Genomic DNA, 27,285 nt, shown 5'->3' with positions numbered 1-27,285 from the left:
ATATATACACATGTGTGTGTGTGTGTGCTATAAATGCATGCGTCAGAAAACTGCAGGAGAAAGCTTCAGCCTGGGCCTCTGCGACAGGGCCTCCCCAGTTCACTTTGTGTGTGTATTTAAATATTTGTGTGTGAGTGTGTGCGTACAGGAGGCCTCTTTCAGACCCCTAGCAGGGGGGGAGTGTTGACTTATTTTTGGCCCTGGACTTAACCCAGAAACCACAAAGTCCGAGAGAGAAGCAGAGAGTCGAGTTTCCACAGAATTCCTCTGAATTACTTTAATAGGTAAACAGAGGGTGTGCCTGACCATGAGTGTGTGTGTATGTGTGTGTTATGCTGTTCCTGTCAGCCGATAGGTATTAACGCAGCTTGCTTTCATATTTCACATTAGGGTGTGTATCATTATCCCCGTTTGGTACTTATGATCACTGGCTGATTTGTCAGAGAATTATGATGACTGTTTGTGTTTTCAGTCAGCCCAGACTGGTTCCCTTTGGCAGCTCTCTGCTAGGTAAATAGAGATTTCTATGTGTGTTTGCACCCATACGAATCAGTGTGTATCCACGTGCTTCTACATGCGATTGAGTGACTTCTTGTGGTTCTGGCTTCTTTTCAGCGCATGCTTGCACTACCCTACCCTCTTTCCCAGGTGGCTGTTTTTTTTGTGCTTAGGTATGTTACCTTGAGTTCTTGCATGGTGAGCTCGCTGCCATTCTCTTTGGAACTCTCCATTAGGACATCCAACGCGTCACTGTAATCTTTGCCTTGGGTGCACATGGGCTTCTCCCTGATGGCTTTCTCTATGCTCTTCTGAAGGGTGTCTCGTGCACGGATACCCTGCAACAATGCACAAATTAAGTCCTTTTACCCTTAAAATGTCCTCTTTGATGCAAATTCAGTTTAGCTGAGCAACAAGCACCCCAAAATGCTTTGTATTGTAAGGTAAAGATCCTACAATATTAGAAAGAAACCTAAACAGTTGCACAACGCCCTATGAGCAAACACTTGATGACAGTAGGAAAGAAAAACTCCCTTTTAACAGGAAGTACCGTTGAACAGAACCAGGCTCAGGGAGGTGCAGACATCTGCAGTGACCAGTTGGGAAAACACTTTTATTTTTGGGGACATTAAGATGTAAAAAGATATACTAAGCTCCAAAAATACCAATGAGAAGGAAGTGGTCATATGATACACTTACCCTTCTGTAGCCACTAAATGGCAGGTCTATGGGCAGACTGAAGAGGTTGTTAACAAAGTCCTGGAAGGTTGAGAACAAATGCTTCATTTCCTCCTCCGTCACCCTGAAGCCCAGCAGCACCCTGACAGCCATGGTGAAGGACAGCCTCTGGCTCTCCCTACAGAAAAATGACAGATGACAGAATATTAATTTAGTAGCCCATTGAAGCAGCCTGTGTTTTTGAACTGTTGTATATTCTGAGTTTCTACCACTGCTGATAACGACTCTGTGTTGTCAGCGATACTCATCATAAATACCTTTCTACCTGCATTCACCTAGGATAGGAGCGCTGTTTTAGTCTTGCTCCCAGATTTTAGCTACATTAACAACTGTCTCCACTGTCCTTTCCTGGCCGTACCTGTAGACGTTGATGGGCTCAGGCGTAGAGCTCCACACTCTGAGACTCTCCTGGATGACCTGCTGGATTTTAGGGAGGTACGACTCTAAGGCCTCATGGCTGAACACTTTGGCAAACACCTGGAGGGACAGAGAAATGAGCAAATAACATCAGTCTCAAATGCAGAATGCAACAGCGCCCAGCTGTTGGAGAAGTGCAAGTCAAAACAGAGGACAAATGTCCACAGATTATATGTTGTAATCCCCTCGGTAAATCCTGACTGACAGGTATGTGGAAAGACAACAGGAAGCACAAGTTTATTCTGCAGTAATGCTGGTATTCACTGGGAATTTATTGGGGTGTTTTGTGTCTGTCTCTTGGTTTGCAGGGAATCTAAAAATGTGCACTTTACAAGTGAAATTTGGTACAAAGTTCTACAGTTGACCATGAAAGAGACAACTGGTTTTTGGTAAAGGATAAAACATCTGGCTGTATTTTTGTAGCCATTGTCTAGGCCTCTCATATTTCTCTAAATTGTCTAACCATTGATCTCCTTCTCTCTTCTAAATTCTACCTAGGCTGGACTTTCCATCACGTGTTCATTCATTTTTTCATTTTCTATGATTCCCGTTCCTTATTTATCCCCAAGTTCTCCCTCTCTCTGTCTCTCCCCCCTTATTGCTCTTGCTTGGTCTTTACAGAGACTTATACATTGTGGAGGTTTTTCCCCTGTAGTCAGCAGAACTAGAATGACAGACAGAAAGAGCACGAACAGAAAGAGGGGGAAGAGCTAAGTTCTTTCCTGGCTGCACAGAGTATTTCTCAGTATGAATCAGTCACCAGTCGTCAGTGTTGTTTGGACAAATAATATTCCATCAGATTTAAAGTGCAAAACTGCCCATGAAAGAGTCTTGGGAATGATTTAGAGGGGAGAACACCGAAGAGGAGAAAAAGGAGAGGGAAATGGACTAGAATAGAGCTTTTATATTAAAATGAGTCAACTACCCATGCTTAGTTTTATTTGAACTAATAAGTTTCTTGTTCCTTTAACGGTCGGACATTTTCCTAATTATGTAGATGAGTGAAGAAGAAAAAACAAAGTTAGAACCAGATGAACTGTAGCCGTTAACAGCCTTAATTATTTTCTCAAAACACTGAGTGAAATCAAATTTTGTAGCTGTGTTTAGGATTTCACCTAAAAAGAATATGCCAGAAGTGAGGTGCAGTTCCTTCGGTGGCCACTTGAGGCTGATTCCAAAAGTTGGTAAATGCCCATAGAGCCCCATATTAAAATGCTCCTACTTTACAACAAAAATAAACATGTTCACAGGCTGCTACAAAAATTTCTCTCTTCTTAATAGCTGTACACAGTTACTATTTTTAATATTGTTCCCTAATCTAACCAAGGCATGGCTGACTTGTTGGGGCTTTTTATCCTTTACATCCACTGATGCAAGTAACTAAAGTGGACACTTCAAACATATTTGGAGTATTTTAAAGCAAATATTGTTTGTTTGTCCGACATGTCTGCGCTCTAGTATTTTTATACTATTTAAAAATACTAATAAAAATAATAATAATGAAACACTGTTCTGCCTAGTAGTAACTAACTGTGTCTATGCACTCAACAATCACACCTGGCTCCAAAACAAGACAATGATATTAGAATGGTCACACTGAGACTTCAAAAAAAGACTGTCATATTTAATTTAGACCACCCTCTAATCAATACATCTTATAGGTTTCACTGAATCAGAAATCAAAGCTGAATGAGCTGAGTTTCCATTAGAAGTGGAAAACTTCTAATAAATAGTGGTCATTGAAGCCTTACAGTTGTTTTGGAAATGTCTCCAATCCAGCAGACGTTAAGTGGCTTTTTATTATTTTTTAATGGCTTTCGTTTTTATTATCTAAAATACACATACAAACTTCCAACTGCTACTTGTCTGTGGTTTTTCTCTGCTTTATTTAATCACTGTGGTTTCTTTTTATGACTTTCTCCTTTATTAGACCCTGCAGAGAAACTAATCTATGCTAAAAAAAAAAAAATCCTGTATAGGTATTGTTTCTAATAGCAGCATGTTGTAAAAGAAAATATATGCTTAATCTCTTTGATAATGGCTTTTGTCTGCAATCATCCTTAATTCGTTACCACCTGAAAGCTGATGAGGAGTAACCTTTGAAACCCTTTTCTTAACTGAGTGGTTTCTGTCATATTTCAGGGCTTTTTACATAACAAAATGACTGGTTGTTCATCAAAAGTTAGTGAGGTTGGTCTCTGCTTATGCAGCTATCCTTGGAGAAACCCGAAAACTATTCTAATAGTGGTCAAACCACCTCTTTATTGATATTGTGAAGTGTCAAAACTCATCATTAAGGGTACAGGGGAGGCTGTCAAATGTTGTCTGTATGGGGGAAAGAGTTGTTTTTTGTTTTTTTTTTAAAGTATAACAGTATATGCTCGTAAAAACTGTATTGTGTCCAGATTCTTTGTTTTACTGAAATATGCACAAACAAAGTGCCTTTATTGTTTATTTTGGAATATATTTCCCATATGTTAACACACCGGAGGAGCCAGTGGAGTGTTTCTGCTTCTCTTCATTGACTTATTGAGAGGGAAGAAAGCAGCTTCTAGTGGGATCTGAACCAAGGCCAGAGAGGGTACATGTGGTTCTTGAGGTTGATGTTTCAGCCACCAAAACATCAGTTGGGCGCTCATACTCTTATTTTGCTCTCTACTTCATTTCCCTCTTATTTTTCTGCCGCTCTTCTCATTCCTCCAAAGTCTGCTTCCCTCCCTACGCCCTCCTGAAAATGAATGAACAATAGTCCACTGAGCTGGTGCCGAGTGCACGAGTGCATGCATGCGTTACATGTGCGCACTGTACGGGTACATACGTATGTGCTGTGCGTTAGGGAGTGGTTAGTGCAGATCACAGAGCCCTCTAAGACCTTAGTAGCACTACATTTCCTCTGCTGCCGCACCCTGGGACTGCTGGTCACAGATCAGCTTACACGACCTGCTGCCCAACCCCAACCACAGGAGATTACACACAATATCTGAACTCAAAAGAGCCTGAGATACTGAAACTGCAGTGACGTCTTTTGTTCGTCTGCTACTTTGAGGGCTGTCAATGTTGGATTAATCAGTCATTTGTTTGTCTGTTGCCCAGGAAACAGTGGACACCACTGATTGGATTTGGATGAAATTCGAAGGATTGCGCATCTTTAAACTGCTTTCCACTCTTTTCATAATGACATCGATTGTCCCGTGAGGGTTGCTGAAGTTGCGTGGTAAAACAGGGTTGTGGTCAGCCTGTTCCCATTCCCATGGTGTCGAGCGCTGCCAAAGTCAAATTTGTCAAAGCTGTCAGTGTCGCACCAATCATGGCGATAATGAGACGAGTGTTACGCACGTATCAATGCTTGTTCAAGACAACTCGGTGTCACATTGAGTGCCATGTACCCTGCTTATGTGCAGGGCTGCTGTTGTGAAGGGGCATATTATAACAGAGCCATTTTGTCTTACATCGAACAAAGTCCTTTTTGTGCTAACCAATCAGTGAATGAAAACAGAGCAAAACAAATCACAAAACACAAAGCTCCCCAAGGGGATGCAACAGTCTTCTGGCTGGCAGCTTTGTGCCTTATACTTCCACCAGCCCTCATCATGTCTCCTCATGCTGAGGTTTTGCTTATAAAAACTAGGTTGTTAGTTTTCAGCATACCTTCAGATAAGAATGTGTTTCAGGTGGTTCAGGCATCTGATTAAGATACCTCCCGGACACCTCCTGGTAAGACGAGGTGTTCCAAGTATGTCCTACCAGGATGAAGCCCCAGGTAGGACCAGGACAAACTAGAGAGATTACATCTCTGAGCTGTCCTGGAAATATCTTAATGTAGAGAAGTATGGATGGATACGACCACAGTTTACAATTTAAACATCACATTGCGCTCAGTCAGTCTGAAAGCTAAAGTCTGAGACCTTAAAGAATATGAAAAGTGTTGACTGAGAGTCGGAGATCAAATAATTTTCCAATAACCTTCAACGCTACCCGAAATCTCTTCACAACCAGTGGAATCTCCCTCTGCTGGCCGTTCAAACGAATTCAGGTTTAAGGCACTTTTTAAATCAAGAAGCTCCATTTATCTTTTATATACAATATCCAGTACATGCAACGCAAATATGTTTGTGAATCATCATGAAAAATCAGCAATAAAAACCATGCAAACACACACACACACCAAGCAGAGACTGAACGCCAGAAACACTAGTTAGGCCAAATAAGGCTGTGTAACATTGTGAATTTAGCCATTTAACCCGTCTGCACTGGATTATGCATAATTGGTCAATCTGGTTGAGCACTTTGTCTCTTCCAACACACACACACACACACTCACTCACACACACACACACTTTTAAGTACAGACAGAGCAGAAAGGTTGAGCTACTGTAGGACCCGTGAGTCAGGCAGTCAGTGTGTGAGCAGGCAGACGGGAGACTCTGAAAGGTAACTACAGGTCAGACAAACACACACACGTTGAGAAACACACACACACAGTTTCTCTGGCTGCCAATCAAACACAGTTTTTTATGTAGTGTCACTCTGGGACGTTCCAAGTTCCACACAAGACGGGAGTTTGTGTGTGTGTGTGTGTGTGTGTGTGTGTGTTTTAGTGGGGGATTGTTCAATACAACAGTCATTTTGCTGCACCACAAAAACGTGACTGTCTTCTGTAGCCTGCAGCGCAAAGACACATGCTTAAAGACACACTCACTCCTGTGCTCTCTCTCTCTCACACACAGATATAGTCAGACACACACTCGCACACAGACACAGTTGTCCTAATAACGTCCATATGTCTTAAATTATGTGAAAGTGCTGCGAGCTGCTGGTTCCACAGACATGTAAAGACTCCTTTATTCTTTTCTCTGCCCTCCTTTCCCTCCCTCTTTCTCTCTCTCTCTCTGCTCCCACCTCTTCCTGGCTCTCCCTGCCCCTTCATCCATCCTTTTTTTCTAAACCATACTATTTATTCCTTTTTACTCATTTCTCCTACTTACAAAAGCAGTCCCTGTGGTTTTCCCTGCTTGTATTGTCACGTTGAATCACAAAGTGATTGCTTTGCTGATGAGGGTTAAGGTCAATATTAAGCTTAATATTTCACCCCGTCATTTACTTTTAGGAGGAAGGCATGTAATAATTTAACTTTTAATTATTTAACAGAATTTGGAAATATAGAGCGGAAAAACTAACAGCAGTGCACATGTTTAACGTGCAGCTACAGCACTGTATTCAGGAACACATCTCTATCTAATTCAGGGTAACGGGGTGGCTGGAGCCCCTCCCAGCTGTCACTGGGTGGAAGTCAGGGTACACGCTGGTTGCACAAAGAGATTCACACCTTCGGCTGATTTAGAATCACAGATGAACCCAACATACACGTCTTGGACTGTGGGTGGAAGCTATCCTGCAGGAAACCACGCAGGCACAAGGAGAAAATGCAAACTCCACACAGAAGAAGCTCCTAGACTCAAACCCAGGACCTTCTTGCTGTGTTGCAATAGCTCTAACCATTGTACCACTGTGCTACTGTGTATTCATGTCAAGTAATAACAAGCTGTAATGCTGGACTGCTGGATTTTTACTTTCTGGGTATTGTTGAGTATTACTTTTCTCAAAACTGAATTATCTTTCCTGCATGCAGTATTTCTAAGACAGCGTAGTACTGTACTGATTTTAAACTTCCACTGGATCTTTAGAAAATATGTATATACACTTTTGAAATTTTTAAGAGGTAAATTTGATCTTAGCAATGATAAAACCTGGATTTAAAAAAAAGGGACGCACAGAGTGAGCTTCACCTCAGTCCCACTTTGCAGTGCCCTCTACTGGTGATGAGCAGAAGCACAGGAGGCTGAGACAAACATACAAGGGCTCCATGCAAAGAATCATCACTATCTCAGCACTTTCACAGACATCACATCTCTCTGATTTCACTGTACGCTTATTTAAAGCAAGCGTTTATGGAGTTCCTCGAGAAAACCCCGGCAGCAACCGAGAAAAGGTGTCAGATCGAGTCAGATTCTTGTCCATTCTTCTCTCTACATCTCTATTTTTTCTTTGTCCAAGTTTGGTTTTTCCTAAATGTAAGGATCGGGCAATGTTTCCAAAAGAAAGAATAACAAAGGGGGAAGGAAAATGTGGAGAAAAACTGGAAAAGAAAGGGATGGTATGAGGGAATGTGCGGGCGGCTGTGGGCTTAAATTGAAGAAGTGAGAAGTATCTCGTGAAGCTGAAAATAAAAGTAGTGGCTGCCACAGTCAACAGAGTGTTTGCACAGTGTTGTTCCATCACAGAGGGAAACATTTCCACTGAGAGCCAAGTAGGACTCTCTAAAGAAGCATGTTTATAACCGTAGCCTGCTTCTTTAATCTAGCCCCAACCAGCTGCCTCCTTCCCACTGTCACCAAGTTCTTGCTTATAGGGGCGTTACCTGATTGTTGGGGTTTTGTCTGTATTACTGTGCGGTCTTTACTTTACAATATGAAGCACCTTGAGGAAACTGTTGTTATGATTTGTTCAATATAAATAGAACCAAATTTAATTGAATTTAAAACACTGATGAATGCAATGTGTCCAAGAAAAGGGGGAAAGTGGTCAAAGCTAACAAATTGTGTAGCATCTTCCCTGATGTGACAGTGGAGACCAAAAACAGAGTTACAACCTCTAATTATTGAACTTCAGTTTTTGTAAGCTGGAAATAAAAGAGATATATCTCTAAACTCTGATTTTTGATTCTGGCCAAGAGTCATTAACCTAATCGAATACCTTCGTGGAGTTTAAGCAGTCTTGCCGTGCCTCTAGTGTTTGCACAGATCTGAAAAAGACATATTTCATTGGAAAGTCTGATGTCTACATGAGAACAAACACTACGCTCAAACCCATCTAGTTGTTCATCCAGCAGGAGCAAAGATCTTAGCCTACATGACTAAAACCCACCAAAATAAAAAAGTCCTTCAGTTCGCAGCAGAAATGCAAACGGTATGTTCGATGTTGTTTTCAGTCAAGGATGATGTGTAAGTCCTGGCTGCCCTTGTTAGGCTCTGATTGGCCCGTAGTGGAAAACCAGTCTACTGTGGTTCTTTGATGGAGTTAGTTTCCTAGCTTAACACGGGGTTATATGGAAACTGGCTGGCTCTGTTGATCCACCAAAAAGGCTAATGTGCTGTGTGCAGATTGTTTTTCCATATGAAAACCACAGACACACACACAGAGGAGACTCTGGTCCAGCTGGTCAGACAGTAAACCAGTTTCTTATTTTTCTCTCAGCTGATGGTGTTTCGCTTCTTTCTGTTGACTTAGCTTTATTATCGAGAAAAACAGGAGGGAGCCCGCACACACACACACACACACACACACACACACACACACACACACACACACACACACACACACACTCTTGTTTAAGCTGCTGAAAAATGGCCAGCTGACCTCTGGCTCTCCTTATAATAGCATTCATTCTGTCGGCCCTCCTTATATTGAAGTGATGTGTCTGTAAATACCACAGCAAGCTGAAAGTCAAAGTGTAAGCACGCGTATATTTGAAGGACCCTGCAAGCCACCCGCCTCTCTGCACCTGCCACAAGCTCAGTCTATTGGTTTTCTGATGGCTCTTTAAACCTACATGTTCACTAATAGCTCTCTTGAAGTCTTTCTAGTTCTGTATCTGCAACAAGGTTTAAACAATCCCATAAAATGTTGTTTTTTTCAGGGGTAGCTGACTTAAGTGCTCATATATCCATATATATTTATCTAGCTAGAAAGTGACTAACTTGGCAGCAGTGGTGGGTACTGATCCATGATGGGATTGGTCGGCACTGAAACTAAGACGATGTACGAGGTGGCGTGGAGGCCCACAAAAATCAAAAGTCTTACCTGAACTTGGCTGATTTTCTAGGGCATGTCATGACAGCTTCCAGGCTGCTTTTAGATCTCCCTGAAAGTCCTGAAAGTTTTGACCACTTGTGCTCTGTGATCTTACCACAGGCTCGAAACTTGTGCAGAGAGAGCAAACATCCTCTGCTGTTTCATGTAGAAGAGCATAACCGGTGACCAGAACCGGGTCTGCCGCCACGACTTAAGTTTCTAGCTCATCCCTCAGAATGAGACTGACACTGCAGAGAAAAAAATACTGTCTCACCCCAGAAAAAACACAGCCAGGACTGAGATGCTTGTGTGCCATTTTTTTCCCTCATCACTATGCTCCACATGACTTCATCAACTTGAGGAGACTCAAAAAGGCAAAGGGGAAGGACCATTAAGAGATCTAAACATATCAGTCGTGCTAAAAATGATCCAGAACTGCGGGTTTCCCGATCATAAACAGGACAGTAGACAAGTTGAAATCAGGTTAGATGCAACACTCGAACATTTGGGGACAGCTTGGCTGGAGTCGAGGCCATGATAATTTTCCGTTCTTTCCCTAAATAAGTTAAAGAAATTGTGGAATTTTGTTGTTTTAATCGTTTTTTTCTTCATGATTTATTTCTATCAGAGAAAAGGCTTCAAAGACAAGGATTTTCCTCTTTGCATTCAGGTCAAAATTCTCTCTGAACTCGACAGTTTGACACCACATTGGCTGATCTACTTAGGAAGGATCTCTTTTTTTTGCCTATTATGGAGGCCAGAGGTCACGAGTTTGAGTTTTGAGTCTTGCTCAGAGGCACTTCAGCTTAAACCTATGAGGCTAAGCAACTTTACTGTGTGTGTATCCATCCAAGGCAGCGTTCAGGTGTGTGTGTGTGTGTATGTTGGGCCCCCACAGAAAGCCCCTCTTTGTGCCGTGTCGGAGGCAGCCTTCCTAATCAGGGGTCATTACATGAGGTTAGTGTGGGGGTCTCCAGGGAGAGGAGAGGGGATCAGAGCTCAGATTAGACCCGACCAACCCCTCGCCTGTCCCGGGGCACGGCAGCAAGGAAACCCGACCCCGCCTCCAAACCCCTCCAAAAAAAACCTTAACTGTGTCTGCAGAGAGAAAATGAGAGACTGATTTACAGGAAAACACAGGGAGCTCTACTTCTTGTTTTTCTCGTTCCGATTCTTTGTGCGTGATGTTGCGTGTGCATTAAATGTGTGTGTGTGTGTGTGTGTGTGTGTGTGTGTGTGTGTGTGTGTGTGTGTGTGTGTGTGTGTGTGTGGAAGAGAGAGAGAGAAAAGAAGGTTTGTGCCCTGGGGATAAGGGGATAATAGGAGGGAGAGGTAAGTGGCTGATTACCTGAAATGGTCTTGGCACAGAAATGAGAGAGCCAGAGAGGAAGCAAGAGACAGAAAAGAAGAGAGAAAGTGCACGAGCGAGAGAGAGATAATAATAATAGTCAGGGGGAGAAATGACAGAAAATTTTTTTAAAAAACGGAAACATGAGGGCTGTCTCTCCCTCTCTCACTCGCTCTGTCCGAAGGCAGATGAGAAGACGAGCAGGAGAAGATGGAATGATGGAGGGGTCGTTCTCACGCTTCAGCAGCCAGGATGCTGCTGATAAGAGCGAGCGGACAGGATCAGCTTTACACCGATACTCTGTCTGTTTGCACGTCCTGCCTCACCCTTTGTGCAGAGGACTCCGAATGTGTGCACGTCACTGTCTGCCACTTATTCCACAGCATGAATATTGATGAGCGTTTCTGCATGCAGTTGCAGCTGCTGCTGCAGGTTGATGTGCACATAGTGTGCAAAGAGATGAAGAAATCAACAGAAAATAGGCTGAAAACTTGTTTGGGACTCGATCAAAGATGCTCGTCACTCCCGAGTCCGATGGTTGCCTTTGCAAACAAAAATAATGTGCACATCCCAATACCCAATTTTGTTTTCACTCAATCATTAGGAATTAAAAAGTTGATGTTCCATCTATTAATTGTTTGCATTTAAATTAGGTCTGCTTTTTATTTTCTTCATCGATTAAAGCGCAGTGGTTCCGCCCTCGCTCCAGACTCCCAGTTTTAAGACGTTGTGCTTGATGACGGGTGGATTTTTCACTGTTCTCTGGCAGCTTATAAATGAAATGACTAACAGATTAATATAGAAATCCTATGGGTCTTAAGAATTAAGTAATTTTTAGACATGAAATTCAGTTTATTTTTGTTTGCATGTGGAGACAGATCTTCATCTTTGGTAAAAGTAAAAGCCGACTATTTAAGATGTCCTGGTGATTTTATATGTTTTTACTGCCTCACGTTTCTTTTGCCTCCGAGAAATGTATTCAAGCATTGTCTCAGGGTGAGCATTTGATATCCCCGTGCATGCTGCTGCATGAAGATGCAGTTCATATGATTACATTCAATTCCACACTTCAGCCTCGTGTGTTACAAAAACAAGGTACAAGAGAAAAGCCGGTAAAAGTTGGGACCATTAAACCTCATCAGGCCAAACAAGACAAGAGTTGAATTATCTTTATAACTTGTGTAATTAATCTTATGTCTCTTTTGTGTTGTATTTTGTGTTCTGGGTTTGTATTTGTGAATCCAGGTGGGTTTAGCCGCAGACATTTCGAGGGAGACAGATCCTTTGCTGTTTGAACCGTCCAGCGGTGAGTCTTTCTTTCAGAGTGCTGCTTTTAGTTCATACTGAAGCTTTGTAAGAAAGCTGGTACGCCCTGATACGATAGCAAGCGTATGCTTCCTACTTCATTCTTTTCAGTGCTCTCAAGGTTGTCCCCTTAAAGCGTCATGTGACGAGATGATCAGTTTCTACCTAACATAACGTAAAAGGGAATAAAGGACCTAACTCAGCGTTTCTGTCGATATTGAGTCAGGGCTGGAGTTTATCGTCAGAGTGCAGTTTTATCATTTGTTGCTAATTATTTCGAGGAACTGTTGACGATGTGTTGCAGGCAGCTAGATTTCTGAAGCCAAATATAAGCCGTACTTACAAAAAATAAAAACAGTTGTGCAGATTCAGGAAACACTTGAAGATATATTTTCATTTCACTTTTTTTCTATTGTGTCAGGTGAGTACTCTGGTCTCCAAAAAGTTCAAATATTATGCTTCAGTTTAAAACAGTCTTTTTAGCTCCTTCTACTATCATGTTAGAATATCAAAATAAAGTTGGCAGCTGGTGTTAACCTTCTCACACTGAAGGGAGTAGTTAGTTGTATCCAAGGGCAGAGTCATTAATAATGATTGCATTTAAATTAAATCAGTAGTTGCATTGTTATATTTAAGTCCGTATCTTTCCTCTGCCTGAAGTATTGAAATTATAGTGCTGCCTTTTTTTTTGTGCTGCTAAAAATATAAGACAGAGACTGAGATGTCTTACTAAACACTTTGTATAGTCAAATGGCTTAAAATCAAAATATCTACATCCTGAAAATATTTTACTTTTGATTGGTTTAGGATGTAAATTTTCCTTGGTCAAGTTGAGTCTTTGCAGTTAGCACAAAGTGAAGCATTAAAAGTAAAGATGAACACACAAATACATGCGTTCGGTATCTCTGTATAGTTGTGTGTGTTTGCGAATTTAAATTAACACGTGTCCTGACCTTCCTCCTCTTGCGGTGGATGTCTCCGATGCTGTTGGCCAGTGAGTTTGGTCCCAGCAGCGTGGACGTGCTCTGAGGCCAGTCCACCGCCACCAGAGTGTGCTCGCCCATCAGCACCTTGCGCACGTTCTCTGCGCCCGTAACCCGAATCACAGGACGGCCTAGCAGGTGGGTCTTGAACACGTTGCCGTACTTCTGTCTCCGTGATGCATGAAAGCTCGAGCCCTGGACAAAGGAAAAGACGGTAAGCACAGAGATCAATCACAGATCTAACTTGTAATGCTGAAGACACAACTCACGAGAGTCGTTTTAAGATATTTTTTACAGTAGAATGAGCGACAGTTCTTTAGTCGTGCTGGAGGATTAATTATATGAGGCAGTATGTCAAAAATCCATATTAAAGAAACTAGTTTTGCTCATAGAAAAATAAACCTGGTGCTTTTCCATTCTTCCTCCTTCAACATCTATAAGAAAGTCGAAATTCTATTAAGAAAGGAAGAAGAGAAAGATGGGTAGTTTTAGAGAACACTGTTGGGACTGAATGCTGGAGTTCCCCTTTGAGAGAAGCAGGTGTGAGGAGACGGTAACAGAAGGAATTCCCCAAACACTCCTCACCCTTTTTCACGGAAATCAGAGGAACCTTTTCAAATCCTGCTAATTGAGATCGCCCCCATCTCCACTTCTAAATCTATATCTTTCTTAATATCTGCACTCAAATAAATCTTTTATATTGTCAGCAGTTTAAGGGTTAGTGTATTCTTAACATGAAATTCCTTAAAATTTAGTGATTCTAGCCATCATCATCACTGTCACGGAAACATTGTGAGACGAGGTTTTAATCATGCAGAAATCATTTTAAAAACTGATGAAATATTACAATAGACAGCCAGCAGCTGCTGTCCTCAAACAGAAGATGGTCAGATCCAAAAAGGCTCCTCAAAACAGTGATACCTCACCGAACTGATGGGGCCTACTCTGAAAAACGCTCTCCTTGCCCTCGACCACCGTTAACAAAACATGCTAGTTCTTCATGCTTTTTGCACTTTCTAATAATTTAAAACAGTCTTTAGGATCCAACCTTCACCCCAGCTTTTGATCTTCATCTCTAAAAGGTTTCAGTAAGTACTTTCTACTCTCTCTGTGGCTCGGGGCCCAAACAGACTGGTGAGTTCTCCACATGCTAAAAGTTACTGAGGTTTCCATCATCTCAGCTCTCAGAGAAAAAAGTAAACTTAAACCAACTGAAAGCAGAAGACTGCAGATGTTTAAGGAGCCTGTATACATCAGGTTAATGCAATGAAAACTGATTCAAGTCGCCTTTAGGGCACAGGCAGAGATCAGTTTTAACATCGGCCCACGAGCGGTGAGGTTAAAGGTTCTCAAAACATTTGCAGTTCAGGCTTAAAATACAGTAAATGAAATTTCTCATCCTGATGAAGAAGACTGACAGGAGACTGCTCGAGGATATAAGAAGTTTCAGCCTCAGACTGCTCATTTTTGGCCACTGCCACTTCAAATCTTTTTCTCCTCGTTCATCAACTGAGGTGGAGCTCCAAGTTGTCAGGCCTGGGGAACCCAAGCCCTAAGATGAATGGACTATGCCGGCAACCTCTGACGAATGGTCATGGGAATCTACATATTAACAACCATGCAACTGAGCTCATGGCTCATTGTTAGGCAATGTTGCTTGTGTCAGTCATGTTTATAAGGTTAGGGAAACCCGCAGTCACTTGGAAAACTGACGAAATGTTTCGCCAGTTGAAAACGTCCAGATGAACGGGATCAGTTTACCTGGATTATTGAGGAGGTCCAAACGTCCAAGATGTGGTTTAACATGTAGCACATTAAACTACGTCTTTCTTCACAGGGTTGTCACTATTTAAATCACAGAGGGGATTCCTCCTTCTCAGATTGTTTTATTTGAAGGCAATCAGAGAAAGTGAGTTTTCCCTTTTTCTATAAGAAGCATAGTGCTTGCTAGAATTACAGGTAGAGCTTCCGGTTTAACTCGAAAATAGTTCTTAGAAAAAGTGCAAAATAATTTTTTTAGTGACAGGTGTGTGATTTCTTTAAAAAAAAGAGAGATTAAGTGCATGTTTTATTCCTATAAGCATCTAGATAAGCGTTGTTACACCCCATACCTGCAAAACTGGGCAGTTAACACCAAAACAATGTAGGTGCATGAGCAATACTACGAGCCACGGAGAAAAATTAGAATTTCTTGCTGGAGAATAAAAAAATAAACATTTGTCCCTGTTTTATGTTTTGACCCATCACGAGGAGCCACATCGCCACATTTCAGGGCCCCTGTCCCACAGTTTGGACAACCCAAGTTGCAAGCACAACCCCCAGAGGACCGAAGCTGGAGTCAGTTAGCGAGCTGACCTGAGTTCAGCTTTGACGTTGACCTCTAAACGGTCTGGGTCACAGCAGAGTGAGAGGAACTGTAAATGGGCTGTTTGAGTGAAAAGAATATATAGCCGCCTGAGAGGCTGCTTACTGTGTTACACACACAGACACACACACACACGTACACGGGACATACACACTGAGTCTAACAAGGCATTATTCAAATGCAAGTATTAACACACATGTGCATATAGACTTAAAAACACACTCTCACTCAAGATTACTAAAATAAAACGATCTTTAAAAACTCAGAAACATGGAAAGCAAACAAACATGCGGAGGCCCAACTGCAAATTGCCGTGACAACACTAACTGGTTTGACCCCGGTTTACTCAAGGGAAAAGAGATATTTATGACTGTGAGGCACACAGACACACACACACAAATATATATGTACGCATATATATTTGTGTGTGTGTGTAAACATGAAGGCAAAAGGACAGCCTGTAAGGCAGTTTATTCACACATCAACACAAAACAGACAAGGAGAGCATTTTTATTGTGATTTTTGTTTAAAAAAAATCAGAATAACTTCAAACCTTCCTGACACGAGCCAACATTAAGATCAGCTGTAACCCCCGACACTACAAAACAGTCGGCATGTGTATGAGTGCAGTTATAGGCACATGTTTGTGTTTGAATGCGGAGCTCAGAAACTAATTTTAGCAAGTAGTTTGTTTCCTGGTCGAGGGCACACCTCTGGTAGCGGCGGCGGTGCTTTTTGTTTGTGTGCGAGGGCTCAAAATGTGTCCGCTCACTGATTCCGGTCAGCGGTGTGATTACTGGCTCACAGCCCTACAGTGAAGCCTCGATAGATTTACTAAACTCCCAATCAAAAACACCCCGCTTGGCCAAGAGGTTTCAAAGCTGAGGAGGAGCTTATGGTCTAAATTAGGAGTGACTTTAAAAAGTGTGTGTGTCTCTGGTTGGGTGTAAATAAGTGTTTTACATTCGGTGCATAGATGTTTGTAAAGGGGAACTCAGTGGAATTAGTAGTGCATGTTTATAAAGTCACACATTTTAAGAGAATAAATTACCAGAGGCTGAGATATTCCTGCTTTTAGTCCCTATGAAAGGTTCAGCTCCAAACACACTGGTACATGTTAAAGACATGTCTAATTATCAGAGACATATTGCTCACTTGTGTTTGAGCAGCGTGCGGGGGACAACCATGGGAATAGATAAAGACTTTGAAGGGGGCTAAAAGAGGCAATGTAATAAATGCAATCTCAAAACTTTATATGGTCTTTCACGTATTTAGAAGAATGAGCCGGATAAAACTGAACCCCTCCAAAATTACCATCAACTAATAAGAGGGATATCGGTTTTTAATTAGCTGGTTCTTTTGTATTACCTCTCACAACTAGCAAAAAACTGGTGGACTCCACCTTCAACCACGAGTGAAATATATCTTGAAGGCGGAGACACCAAATCATATTAAACAGCTTGAAGCGAAGGTGGGTAAAATGACCACTGGTGACATGAAAGTGGGTCAATTGATGGAATAGAATTCAAGTGAAGTATGCCGTTGATAGCCATGTGGCAGGGTTTGTAAAAATATTAGAGGGTTACCTAGGCAACCAGAAGGCTACCAACCATCAGCACCAAAGTGATGCACTTTGTGTATGGAGCCCCTTTGAAAAAAGCAGCTACTGTCAGCTGCTCTGTTATGCTGCTCTATTCCATAGTATGCTGTATTCAGCATGCTTTTGCCAGTACTCCTTGGATTTACATCTTTGCAGGAAAACCCACGACCCTAAACGAACACAGCAGACACGCAGGTGAAGCTCCTCCTAAAGACTGGTAACAGACCAGTTTCAATCCCAGTTTCCACCCACGATGAAGTTGCTGCAGTAAAACTGAGTCATTTTTGCAGAAACTAACAGCCATGTCATTTTGATTCCTACAGCTCAGCACGGTGTTAGTTCAGGCAGGCCAAGAAGCTAAGCTGAGCCTTTTACACGATGTCCTTGTACACATCCAGGCGTGCTATGTATCAATGCTCCTTCTGCAAGCCACATTTCAACCCACCTCCACCCCCAGCACCTCCTTTTCATACCACCTCTTACATCTCCGTTGTGTAATTGGTTCCTGCTGCTGCTTCCATTACCATATCACCAAATATAAGCTGGAAATAAGAGTTGTAATTAAATCGTTTTTTGACATCAGAAAGACAAACAAGACTCAAACGGTTTCTGTGGCAGAGGATAAAGATGCGACGCAAAGCACCTGCTGAACAGCAACCAATGACGATCAAGAGGTGATTGAAGCTTCCTTCTTCCTTCATGACTGCTTATTAATATCAGTCATTCATTTCTTTCTCTCGTCATCGCAACGTAGCTGACATGCTAAGGTTTCTCTGTGTGAAGTCGACCTAAATTGAGCACAGATGCTTTTGCCCTCTCTGTACGTCTGGCTGCTGTTTTCGTGCTGCTTTGAAAACTCTGATTGCCAGACTGCTTTTATCAATGAAACATCCTGTTAATTAGCATTCAAGCTCCTCACGCCCCACTGTCCCGCCCTGCCGTGTTTCAGAGTATTCACTCGAGCTCGAGGTGCTGGCGTTATTTTATTCACACTGGGTTTTATCCTGCAAAGCTGTCCGACAGCTGCCTGATTCCTGGTCAATGTCGTCCACCTGATAGTTGGCTTAAAACTGTAGAAACCATCCAGTTTCAGTGTAGCTGGGACTGAGTTGTCTTTAAAGAGTCTATTTTTGAAGCCACATCCATTCATTCATTCATGCACCTTTGCAAATTTTGGGGGTTTCTTTTTCTCTCTGTCGATGTGTCTGGGTACAAACTGTTGGCCCGAGCTGTTTTCACAGCTCCTGTACACTTCCTGTTTTCACTGCAGCACACACACATTAACAAACACACACACCAGGTCGACCGGCTGGCCTCTAGAGCCCTCAGGGTGTGTGTGTGTGTGTTTGAGTGCGTAAATGTGTGTGTTAGAGCAGGGTTGTTTTCCAAGCTACATTTTGCTGCCACATGGATGTAGAGTGGTTTAGTATGTCTGCCTGGCAGGCCTGCTGACACACACACACACGCACACACAGTCCAATTCAAAGGGAGTTCCTCAGGCAGCCAGACAAGGCTCCCTTTCACCCTCCGAGATACAGCATCAGATTGGGACGATTGTGTACTTTTTTTGTGCGTTCTGTGCGTTACGACTTCTCTTTCCATTTCTCTGTGTTTTCTTTTTAGAAACTCGCACACATTTTGGCAAATGCTGAAGGTTTTCTTCTGTCAGATTCTCTGCAAGAAAAAAGTGTGTGTGTGCTTGAGTGTGAGCATGCGCCAGGGGTGTGGTCTGGGTGACATTCAGCTTAAAAGGTGAGAAGTGTACAGCCCCCTTACCCCCACCCCATCCCTCCCTAACCCCACAACCTCCCCGCCGCTCTCAAAACTGGTCCAACACATACACACACAGGGAGCAAGCATGGAAAGTTGTGATGTAATGACGCCACAGTTCTTTTGCAGGAGAACACGTACATGACTGTGCACACGCACACACAGATTTGTAAACGTAGCCGTCGCGTCTGCAATCACCCTGATTGGTTCAAACACTCTTTCCCTCCAAACTCTGGCGAGGCGAAGCAGCCGTCGCTGTAAACACTCACACACAAAAAACCCCAAACCAAAATTGGTCCCACAACATAACGGCTGATTTTACCATCGAGGTCACAGGCAACAAACTCTGATGTGAGCTGAAAACCATAAAGAGGTTTCTCTTAATGACAGTGGGCATAAAGTTTTTTTTCTTGTTACATAGCAACTGGGGGAAGTACAAGCTGGCTATGGGAGCCGAAAACATCGCGAGGAACGCACCTCGGGTTTTATTTAATTTTATTTTTATTTTCCAGCACCGTGCAGTCAGAAGCTGTGAATAACACTGGAATCAAGCCAGAGAGCTCAGGGTGCAATCACACCCCTGCCGCCGCTTCACTGTTGAACCGCGGCCGACTTTGTGAAGGTTTTCCAGCACAAGCTGAAAGAAATTCCTGCAATTACCTGCAACGCCGTACGCCAGTTGGATGCTTTATGAAAAGCAACAAAACTGACGACATGTAGATTTTATTTTGGATCTGCTATAAGTAGCCTGCTGTGATTAGATAACACAGCTAATACCAGCGAGCATGGCCTCGAAAACATTCACAGTTGATTTTAACAAGTATAAATAACCACTGGCCACTTTTTCTTTTTTTTAGGTATTTAAAATAAATTCAGGTCCTTTATTTGACTTCTCGCAGATCATTTTAAGTGGGTTAAATTTGTTTCTCTCCTGTTTGAACTTTACTGCATATTAGCTCCATGCATTTAGCAAATGGACAACAAATAAAGGTGCGTGTGTGTGTGTGGCTTCACTTAATTCTGCAAAATGTCTGAAGTGCATTCTACTCTGACTCTTAAGAACAAAATAACGGCGCTTTTGCTGTTGTTCGTTGTATATAATAATACGGAATAAACAGCAGCGGTGGGGCCTGGACCCAAACTGGTTCACAGTGTCATTAATAATTCTAATTTATTACTGTTGCCGTGGCGATGCAAGCAGTTTAAAATATTTCTAGACCTTGACAAGCTGTTTGAATCCAAAACTCTCGATATGAAGGTTTCGTGACTTTTGCGGTTTGGTGGCAGCGGGCTGATTGCATTTTGTTACAGACATGTGGATCGATTATTTCAGGGGAACATCTTTTCTAAAAAGAAGGGAATCTGGCGGAGGTGTTTTTATCATAATAATCAACAACATTTTATGCACACTAGTCTGTGTGTGTGGTCAGTGAAATTCCCGTCGATCTTCTCGTTGTAACAACCTGTACACCGACATTTTCAGCCATTCTCCCTGTTCTGGATTTGAAAGGAAGAAGTGGGTTTCCTTCAAAAACAAAACTTTTCTCGACTTAAAAGAATTTAAAAATTGATGCTTTTTTCCACACACTTTTTTCCATCGTTCTCACCCATAAACTCCCCATTCACTTTAAGATAAGAACAAAAACCCTGTCGTTAGGTTTAGACAGGCGAACACAGCTTCAAGCTGGACCCTGAGGTGTGGTTAAAGGAGGGTTAAAATAGGAGGGTTAAAGGTTTTATACACACAATGGGAAGGGGACAGACTAAAGGAATGGCCTTGAAAGATTGTCTGTGCGTGACTACAGTCTGGACAGCGTTCTCGTAGCCGTCAGTGTCCGCTTCTCTTGAGTGCTTTTATCAGATTTTTTTCTCAATAAAGGAGAGCTACACACTCATATTTCAACAGAATTTCTCACAAAAACCAGCACAATCACAAAAGATGTCAAAAAATCTCAGTTTCTCTTCTTTTCTCTCTCTCTTACACACACTCACTCACACACACTGTCCCGGCAAACCCTGCTAGCACGCCGGCCGTGCTAAAAATACCCCCGTCTGTCCTGTTGGGGTTGGCCTGGGGGCGAACCTGGGCCCGGGCTTATAAATGTCCTCTTTGTAGTGCAGTGGAAATGTCTAACAAATGAGTCTTTTATTAGGGCAAGACAAAAAAACACAGCTAATTATGTTTACTCAGATCAATCCACACACACACACACAGACACACACTGGCTCGCTGACCAGAGACAGTGAGAGTAAGTGTGTCTGTGTATAAGTGTGTATATTTAGAGAGTCTATGAAATACAAATATTGGGGTGATGGTTAGACGGAGTAGAGAAACAGACAGTTGTAGGAAATTCACCAACAAACCCGGGGAAGATTTTTTACCAGCTGCAGAAAAAAATGAGGGAGATGGAAGCTTTACTGTGTAAAGAGAGAAAGCAGCTGATATAACAAGAACAAATATTTCAAATTAACTTCAGAGAGTGAACCCAAACTTGATGTTTTGGGGGATCTATCAAATATATAAATTACATCTATCTTTTTCAAGGCATTCCCAGAGCAGTTGAAGGTTTCCTTGAATGAAAATGTTTGACTTATTAACTCGGTGTAAAGTGCACACGATGCAGTCGACATACACAGACGCTATACTCCGATTTAGACGTGCTCGTAAGAGTGTTGTTTTCTGACATTTCCTGCTAAATTACCAGGAAGAAAGAGTGCATCCTGAAGACTTTGGTCTAAATTCTTGCTTTGCATTTATTTTCTGTGATTTAAACGCATCCGCGTTTTAAAAAAATCTTTATAGTTTCTAAATTAATGGTTAAAAAGTCGTTTTTTTCACATCAAACTCCAGTCACTTTACAGCTTTGTGTGAATTAGCAGGCTCACGCTTTAAAATGCTTTAAACGTTTTCTTTAATCGAGGTGCGTGCACTAACATTTTACAAGAAAGCCGAGTATGAGCTCCAAAATATTATATTTTACACAGTGACATTGACAGAAAACATTTTACTTTGGAAAAAACAATTTGTAGTAAAGCAGTACATTTACCAACGCGAGTCGTTATTTTAAATACTTATCAAAAGAAGCTGTTTGGCTTTTGTTTTTAATTTAAAAATGTAAGTTAAATATAATAACTTGAATATTAACCTTACATCTAACAAACTTAAGAAAGCTCAGATTGAACTTGTTGACCACATCCGGCTTCAGCCTCGCCTCCTTTTTACCGTATTCTGGTTTTGCGGTTGCTCGGTTGTTTTGTTTTATTGACGCTTTTAATCACGGCTCCTTTCAACACATTCGAGGCGGCTGGTTTCCAACAAAGAGTATGTTTGTATGGGACGTGAGACACGTCAGTAATAATATAGTCAGAAATTTCAGTATCGATATTTCTTAAAAATGAAAGCAAACTGTACATGTTAGGTTTGTCACAGCATCGATCGTGTGATGGACAGAGCTACGATTGTTCTCATTGTCTTCGTGCATTCACGAATTACCGTTTTCTGCCCTTGTAGCTTTTTTTTGTAACCCCAAAATCCCTGTGAAACGTGCATGTGTGTTCACTTTGCTAAAATGGAGCCAATCAAAATGTAGGACATTGCCTCGGTGGTGTAGGGCTGGGGAGGGACGGGTCACGCTTTCTGAGGTGCGTGCGTGCTGCTGTCATTGTGTTGGACTCTGTCGGTGGCGTTTCTCGTTAAAATGTAAATGTGTGGTTGTCTTAAGCGTTGCGCTTGCATTTATCTGTGCTGTAATTTCTGAGAGGAATGAATATCCATCAGACTTTAACTCTTTATTGTCTTTGCACATGTTTGTACACAGGTACAGTGAAACTGCAGTACGGTTGTACATCGGTGCTAAAGAGGAAGCAAGCGAAACAAATGTACAAGGAAACAACGAGTTTACTGACTGTTAATTCCCTCTAACTGAAGAAATGACAGGTACTGAGTGCCGGCCTTCACCCGCCTCTTCAAGTCTTTGCAGTTTGTTAAAAGGCAACCTTTAAGACGCAAATGGCGACGTGAAGCAATGTGAGGTAGCTCACGGTTAGCTTGATGCGCTAACGTTACTAGAAGTGAGAAAAAGAGAATCTAAAACCCACAAAAGTCACAGGCGAAGAAGCAAAATCATCCACAAGATCTCTGTCCGTATGATGCTTGACTGATAGGAAGGGGAGAATATATAGTCTGGAAACACACAGACACATACAAAAAACCCACTTTTATCTAAATCAAAGGTTAAAAAATGAAAAGTGAAAATGCTGCGAGAATAACTGTGGAAGTGCGAGGCAGAGGAAACGAGGTCAAAGGCTGCAAGGGAATTCCTTCTCTCTTTTCAACTGTCAATCATTCAGCTGGTGCCAGAGATACCAAGGAGCCAGTGTGTGTGTGCGAGGGGGGGTTTGTGCGTTTGAATGGTGCGATAGGTCCTCAACTTGACAATGAACCCCCGTCCCTTTGCAGTCACGCCACCACATCAGAGAGAGACACCGAGAGGAGGAGGAGGAGAAAAAGAAGGGTTAGGAATGAGGGGAGTGGGGTGGAAGAAAGAAAAGAAGGAAGGAAACTAAGGTAAGAGGAGAGGAGGAAAGATAAAGAATGAAGGTGGGGGGGTTAAAGAAGGAGGGAGAAAGTGTGAAAGGGGACTGAGCGTGGCGGAGGAGGCGGGGAGATCGGGATGGGTGCTCGTTTCAGAAAGGACGGATTAAGGAAAAAAGGGCTACGGATAGTTCAGCCAAAAAACGAGGAGAATAGAGCGAGCGAGCAGGAGAGAGAGGGAGCGGGTGGGAGAGAGAGGGAGAGGCTTGGCCCCTGACCCGGGGACATTATAGAAAGGGAGATTATGGTTGTTTAAAACTCTCTAAGCGCTAACCCCGGGGACCCGAGCTAATACCCTGACACACAGACGCACCCCAACTACAAGCCAACACAGACACCGTGTGAAAGTCCACCAATATCCTTCAGCTGATATTCCCTCTTTTTCCTTCTAAATGACCAAAACCAACAAGGACTTGATCCTCCTAGCAGCTGCCATCTGACACGTCCTGTTCCTCCATTGTTGTCCAGAGAGTTAACTCTCATTTCGCTGAGTAATGGAAGCTTTTTACAGGAGGCATCAGGCCACTTTTCTCCTGCAACCTCTGCGACCTCTGAGCCTGAACTTGACTTCGGATGCTGCGACTGGAACCCAAACAGGATCTTGTTTGCACTGCTTCTCTATCTTCTTCTGGAAAGATCTGCTTGACTTGGTCCCATTTACAAGCACCAAATACTCATTATAGCACCAACTGTAGATCAAGCCGCTGCTGAAAATAGTTCCTAACACTTTTAGCGTTTGCTACAATGCCGTGCTCGTCTGTTTTTTAGGAGCAACTTCCTGATTTCTTCCGTGACGCTGACAAAAAGTGGGGAAAGCGTTGTGAAAAATGCAGCAAGCATTGAGCTCTTTGGTGGGAGTTGTGCAGCCAATTTTTTAACAATGAGAAAATAAGAGAATGAAAAAACTTCCTGATCTTTTAAAAACTCGAGCTCTCTGTGACACACACACACACGCACACTCATTGAGAAAGGGAGATTAACACTGGCCTCTATACTCGGCCCAGGACAAGAGTGTTGAAGGAGGGAGCAGTGTGTTCTCGGGGTGAAAGAAGGGGCAAGGGACCTGCTGCCAGTACCTCCTGCTAATCTGTACAAGAGGAGGGAGGAGGAGGGCATGGATGGATGGATGGATGGATGTAAGAGTGAGGGGGGGGAAAGGAAGAAGAAAAATAGTGATGAAAAATGTCATTATTGACTGGGGGAAAACAAGAAAATGGCAAGACGTAGAGAAGCAAAGGCTCGAGGAGACAGCAGAGAAAGAGTGGGGAAAAATTAGGTGAGGCTATTTTTGAAAAACTGAAATCCAGAAAGTTAGAAATGCCTCAGATATTTGAAGAAGATAAAAAACAGAAGGCTGCAGGGAAGCAGCACTACGGGTCTGAAAAGCTGGGGGGGGAAATTATATAACGAATCACGCAGAGGATCATTAAATGCACTTAAAATGTAAAGTCGACTATATTTACACAAGACGGTGACAGGAGGTTTTTTTTCATTGTTAAATTTAAGAAAATTGAAAAAACGGGGGAAAAAATACAACGAAAAACAGAGAGGAGCTTGAACACAGTTTAGCGGGGTGTGAGAAGAAGAAGCGTCCTCGACGGTTCAAGGGTCCTGCCTTGAATGTTAACACTTTTACCCCCTGTGTCCGCTCAGTGAACTATGTATCTCTTACCCAGTGAACATGCACTTGCCAGCTCCCTGCCACGCCACACAAGAAAGACAGAGAGAAAGAGTGGGTTTATGATCTGTGTGTGCTCACACACTGCTGTGCATGTGTGGCCAATTAATTGTGTCTTTGAATGTTTGCTACATCATCGTACTCTATATGTGCGCCTGCTGCATGTTATATGACTTTATGCACACACAGACCAACACAGCAAATGGAAAGACTCTGAGTGTGTGTGTGTGTGTGTGTGTGTGTGTGTGTGTGTGTGTGTGTGTGTGTGTGTGTGTGCGCCTCAGAACTGTGTAACCACAGCTATGCAGCACACAGCGGGCTGGACCGCAGTAATGGAACCTACTATAGATGAAGCCACCAGTCCTCACAATCCCCCCTCTGTCTGAGCTGCTTAAAGGAGCAATTCGGCTAAAAAACAAAAGGCCTCACATGCGCTACGATGCAGAGGAGCTTCGAGGTGGTCGTCTGCCGTCGGCATGAGAGAATCTTGCGTCGTATACGACTGAATTTAGAGTTTTATGATGACAATTTGTCAAGATCTGTGAATCTCTGTTAAAATTTGTACAATTGTTCCCAATTTTAAAAAAGTTTAGGAAACATTGTTTTTTTAACAACAATCTTTTTTTAAGTTTCATTGCATTCGATTTTTTTTAAATCCAGTGTTTTTTCTAGCATGTTGTGCGTCCTCACTTCCAGCTCCTTACATGCTGACGTTCGGTCAGGAGCCAGAAGCTTCATGTATTGCTCTAGCAGACAACATGACACATCCCCCCACATGCCTGGCACAGCCGTGAATAGATATCATGGTTGCTGGTACACACACCGTGAAATGACCACCATGCCGATTAGGCAAATGAAGAATAAGCTTATTGAAGAGGAGATACGTAAGTTTTGTTCAATGCTGAGAAAAGAGGCGTCTAAACCCAAACACTGACCTTTTCCCTAACGCCAGCGACAAAGCAACAAAAGGAGCCGTATTTATATAGTTCTTTTCTGCTCTGTTTGGGATTGGCTGCAGCTCAGGAGGTAAAAGCAGGTCATCTGCTAATTGGAAGGTTGGCGGTTCGATCCATGTCTAGATATGCTGAAACATCCTTAAGTAAGGTAACAGGTTGCTCTAGAAAAAAATGAAAAAAGTGCTTGTACGAATTGGTGAATAAGGCATGTTGTACAAAGGGCTTTGAGTGCTCAGGTAGAACAGAGAAGCACTGCATATGAATCAGTCCATTTACCAAAGCGCTTTCTTACTACAGCCTTCATTCATCCTTTCACACTCACATTCTGATGAATGCATCAGTGGAAACTCAGTATCTTGCCCAGTGATGCTTCGTCATGCTGAAGGTTTTCCTCCACATCCACCTCCTACTTCAGACTTCTGTATTTACTTATTTGTCCTCACCAAGCCACAGGGTATGCTGGCACACTGAAAAACGCTGCACAGCGGGCTGCAGTGAGACAATATGGACCTGACCGAGCATCAGTGTCATCCATGTAGCTTCTTAAGCACTTATCCAGGTGAGGATTGCCAGACGAAGCCAAAGTGAGATAAACCCCAGATAAGTCGCCAGTCCGTCGCAGGGCCAACATTTAGGACCATTTAGGAATGACCGGTAAACCCAAACGTGCACGTGTTTGGGCTGTGAGGAAGGAACTAAAGTAGCCTTGTTAGTCAAACCTGCCAACTCTGCACGGCTGATGAACACTTCTCAATTTTGGTGGCTTTTTCCTGCATTTATCTGCAAACAAGAATTAAAAGTTGCTTTTAAAGGCTGCTTGGGATGTTGTAAAAGTTGACTATATGAAAAGGTTGGGTTCAAGTCATCAAAGAACACAAACACCTGATGACACCAAATACCATCAACAGAAACAGCCATCACCTGCCGAGGATCTGTAGCCGTACCACCATAGAAGAAGACAACAGTGCAGGTGCAGAAGAAGAAGAAGGCGGGAGGAGGGAGGCTGTCGTCACTGTGAGCCGCGAGAGAGTGTTTGGGCTGCAGGATTGTCATTACTCTGGCCACCGTCATTTACACTTCATCACAGCCGAATAGACAGAAGAAGGCAGGCAGAGGGTACCTCATTAGTGTGTGTGTGTGTGTGTGTGTGTGTGTGTGTGTGTGTGTGTGTGTGTGTGTGTG

The 27,285-nt window shown here is 42.7% G+C and overlaps 1 protein-coding gene across 1 annotated transcript in view; it reads right to left on the bottom strand.

The window, feature by feature from the left end:
* cyp26b1 (cytochrome P450, family 26, subfamily b, polypeptide 1) overlaps positions 1-27,285 on the bottom strand; it is a 37,339-nt gene that overhangs the window by 5,008 nt on the left and 5,046 nt on the right. Inside the window, exons 2-5 of the mRNA XM_005750544.1 lie at positions 13,111-13,335; positions 1,595-1,713; positions 1,198-1,354; positions 681-836 (exon numbers count right to left, since the gene is read on the bottom strand). Coding sequence (XP_005750601.1) covers positions 681-836; positions 1,198-1,354; positions 1,595-1,713; positions 13,111-13,335 — 657 coding nt within the window. The remainder of the gene's footprint in view (positions 1-680; positions 837-1,197; positions 1,355-1,594; positions 1,714-13,110; positions 13,336-27,285) is intronic.

Source organism: Pundamilia nyererei, unplaced genomic scaffold (assembly GCF_000239375.1).
Source record: "Pundamilia nyererei isolate P.nyererei 1_Seehausen unplaced genomic scaffold, PunNye1.0 scaffold00277, whole genome shotgun sequence".
NCBI classification, from domain to species: Eukaryota; Metazoa; Chordata; class Actinopteri; order Cichliformes; family Cichlidae; genus Pundamilia; species Pundamilia nyererei.
This window is presented reverse-complemented; position numbering and strand designations above follow the sequence as displayed.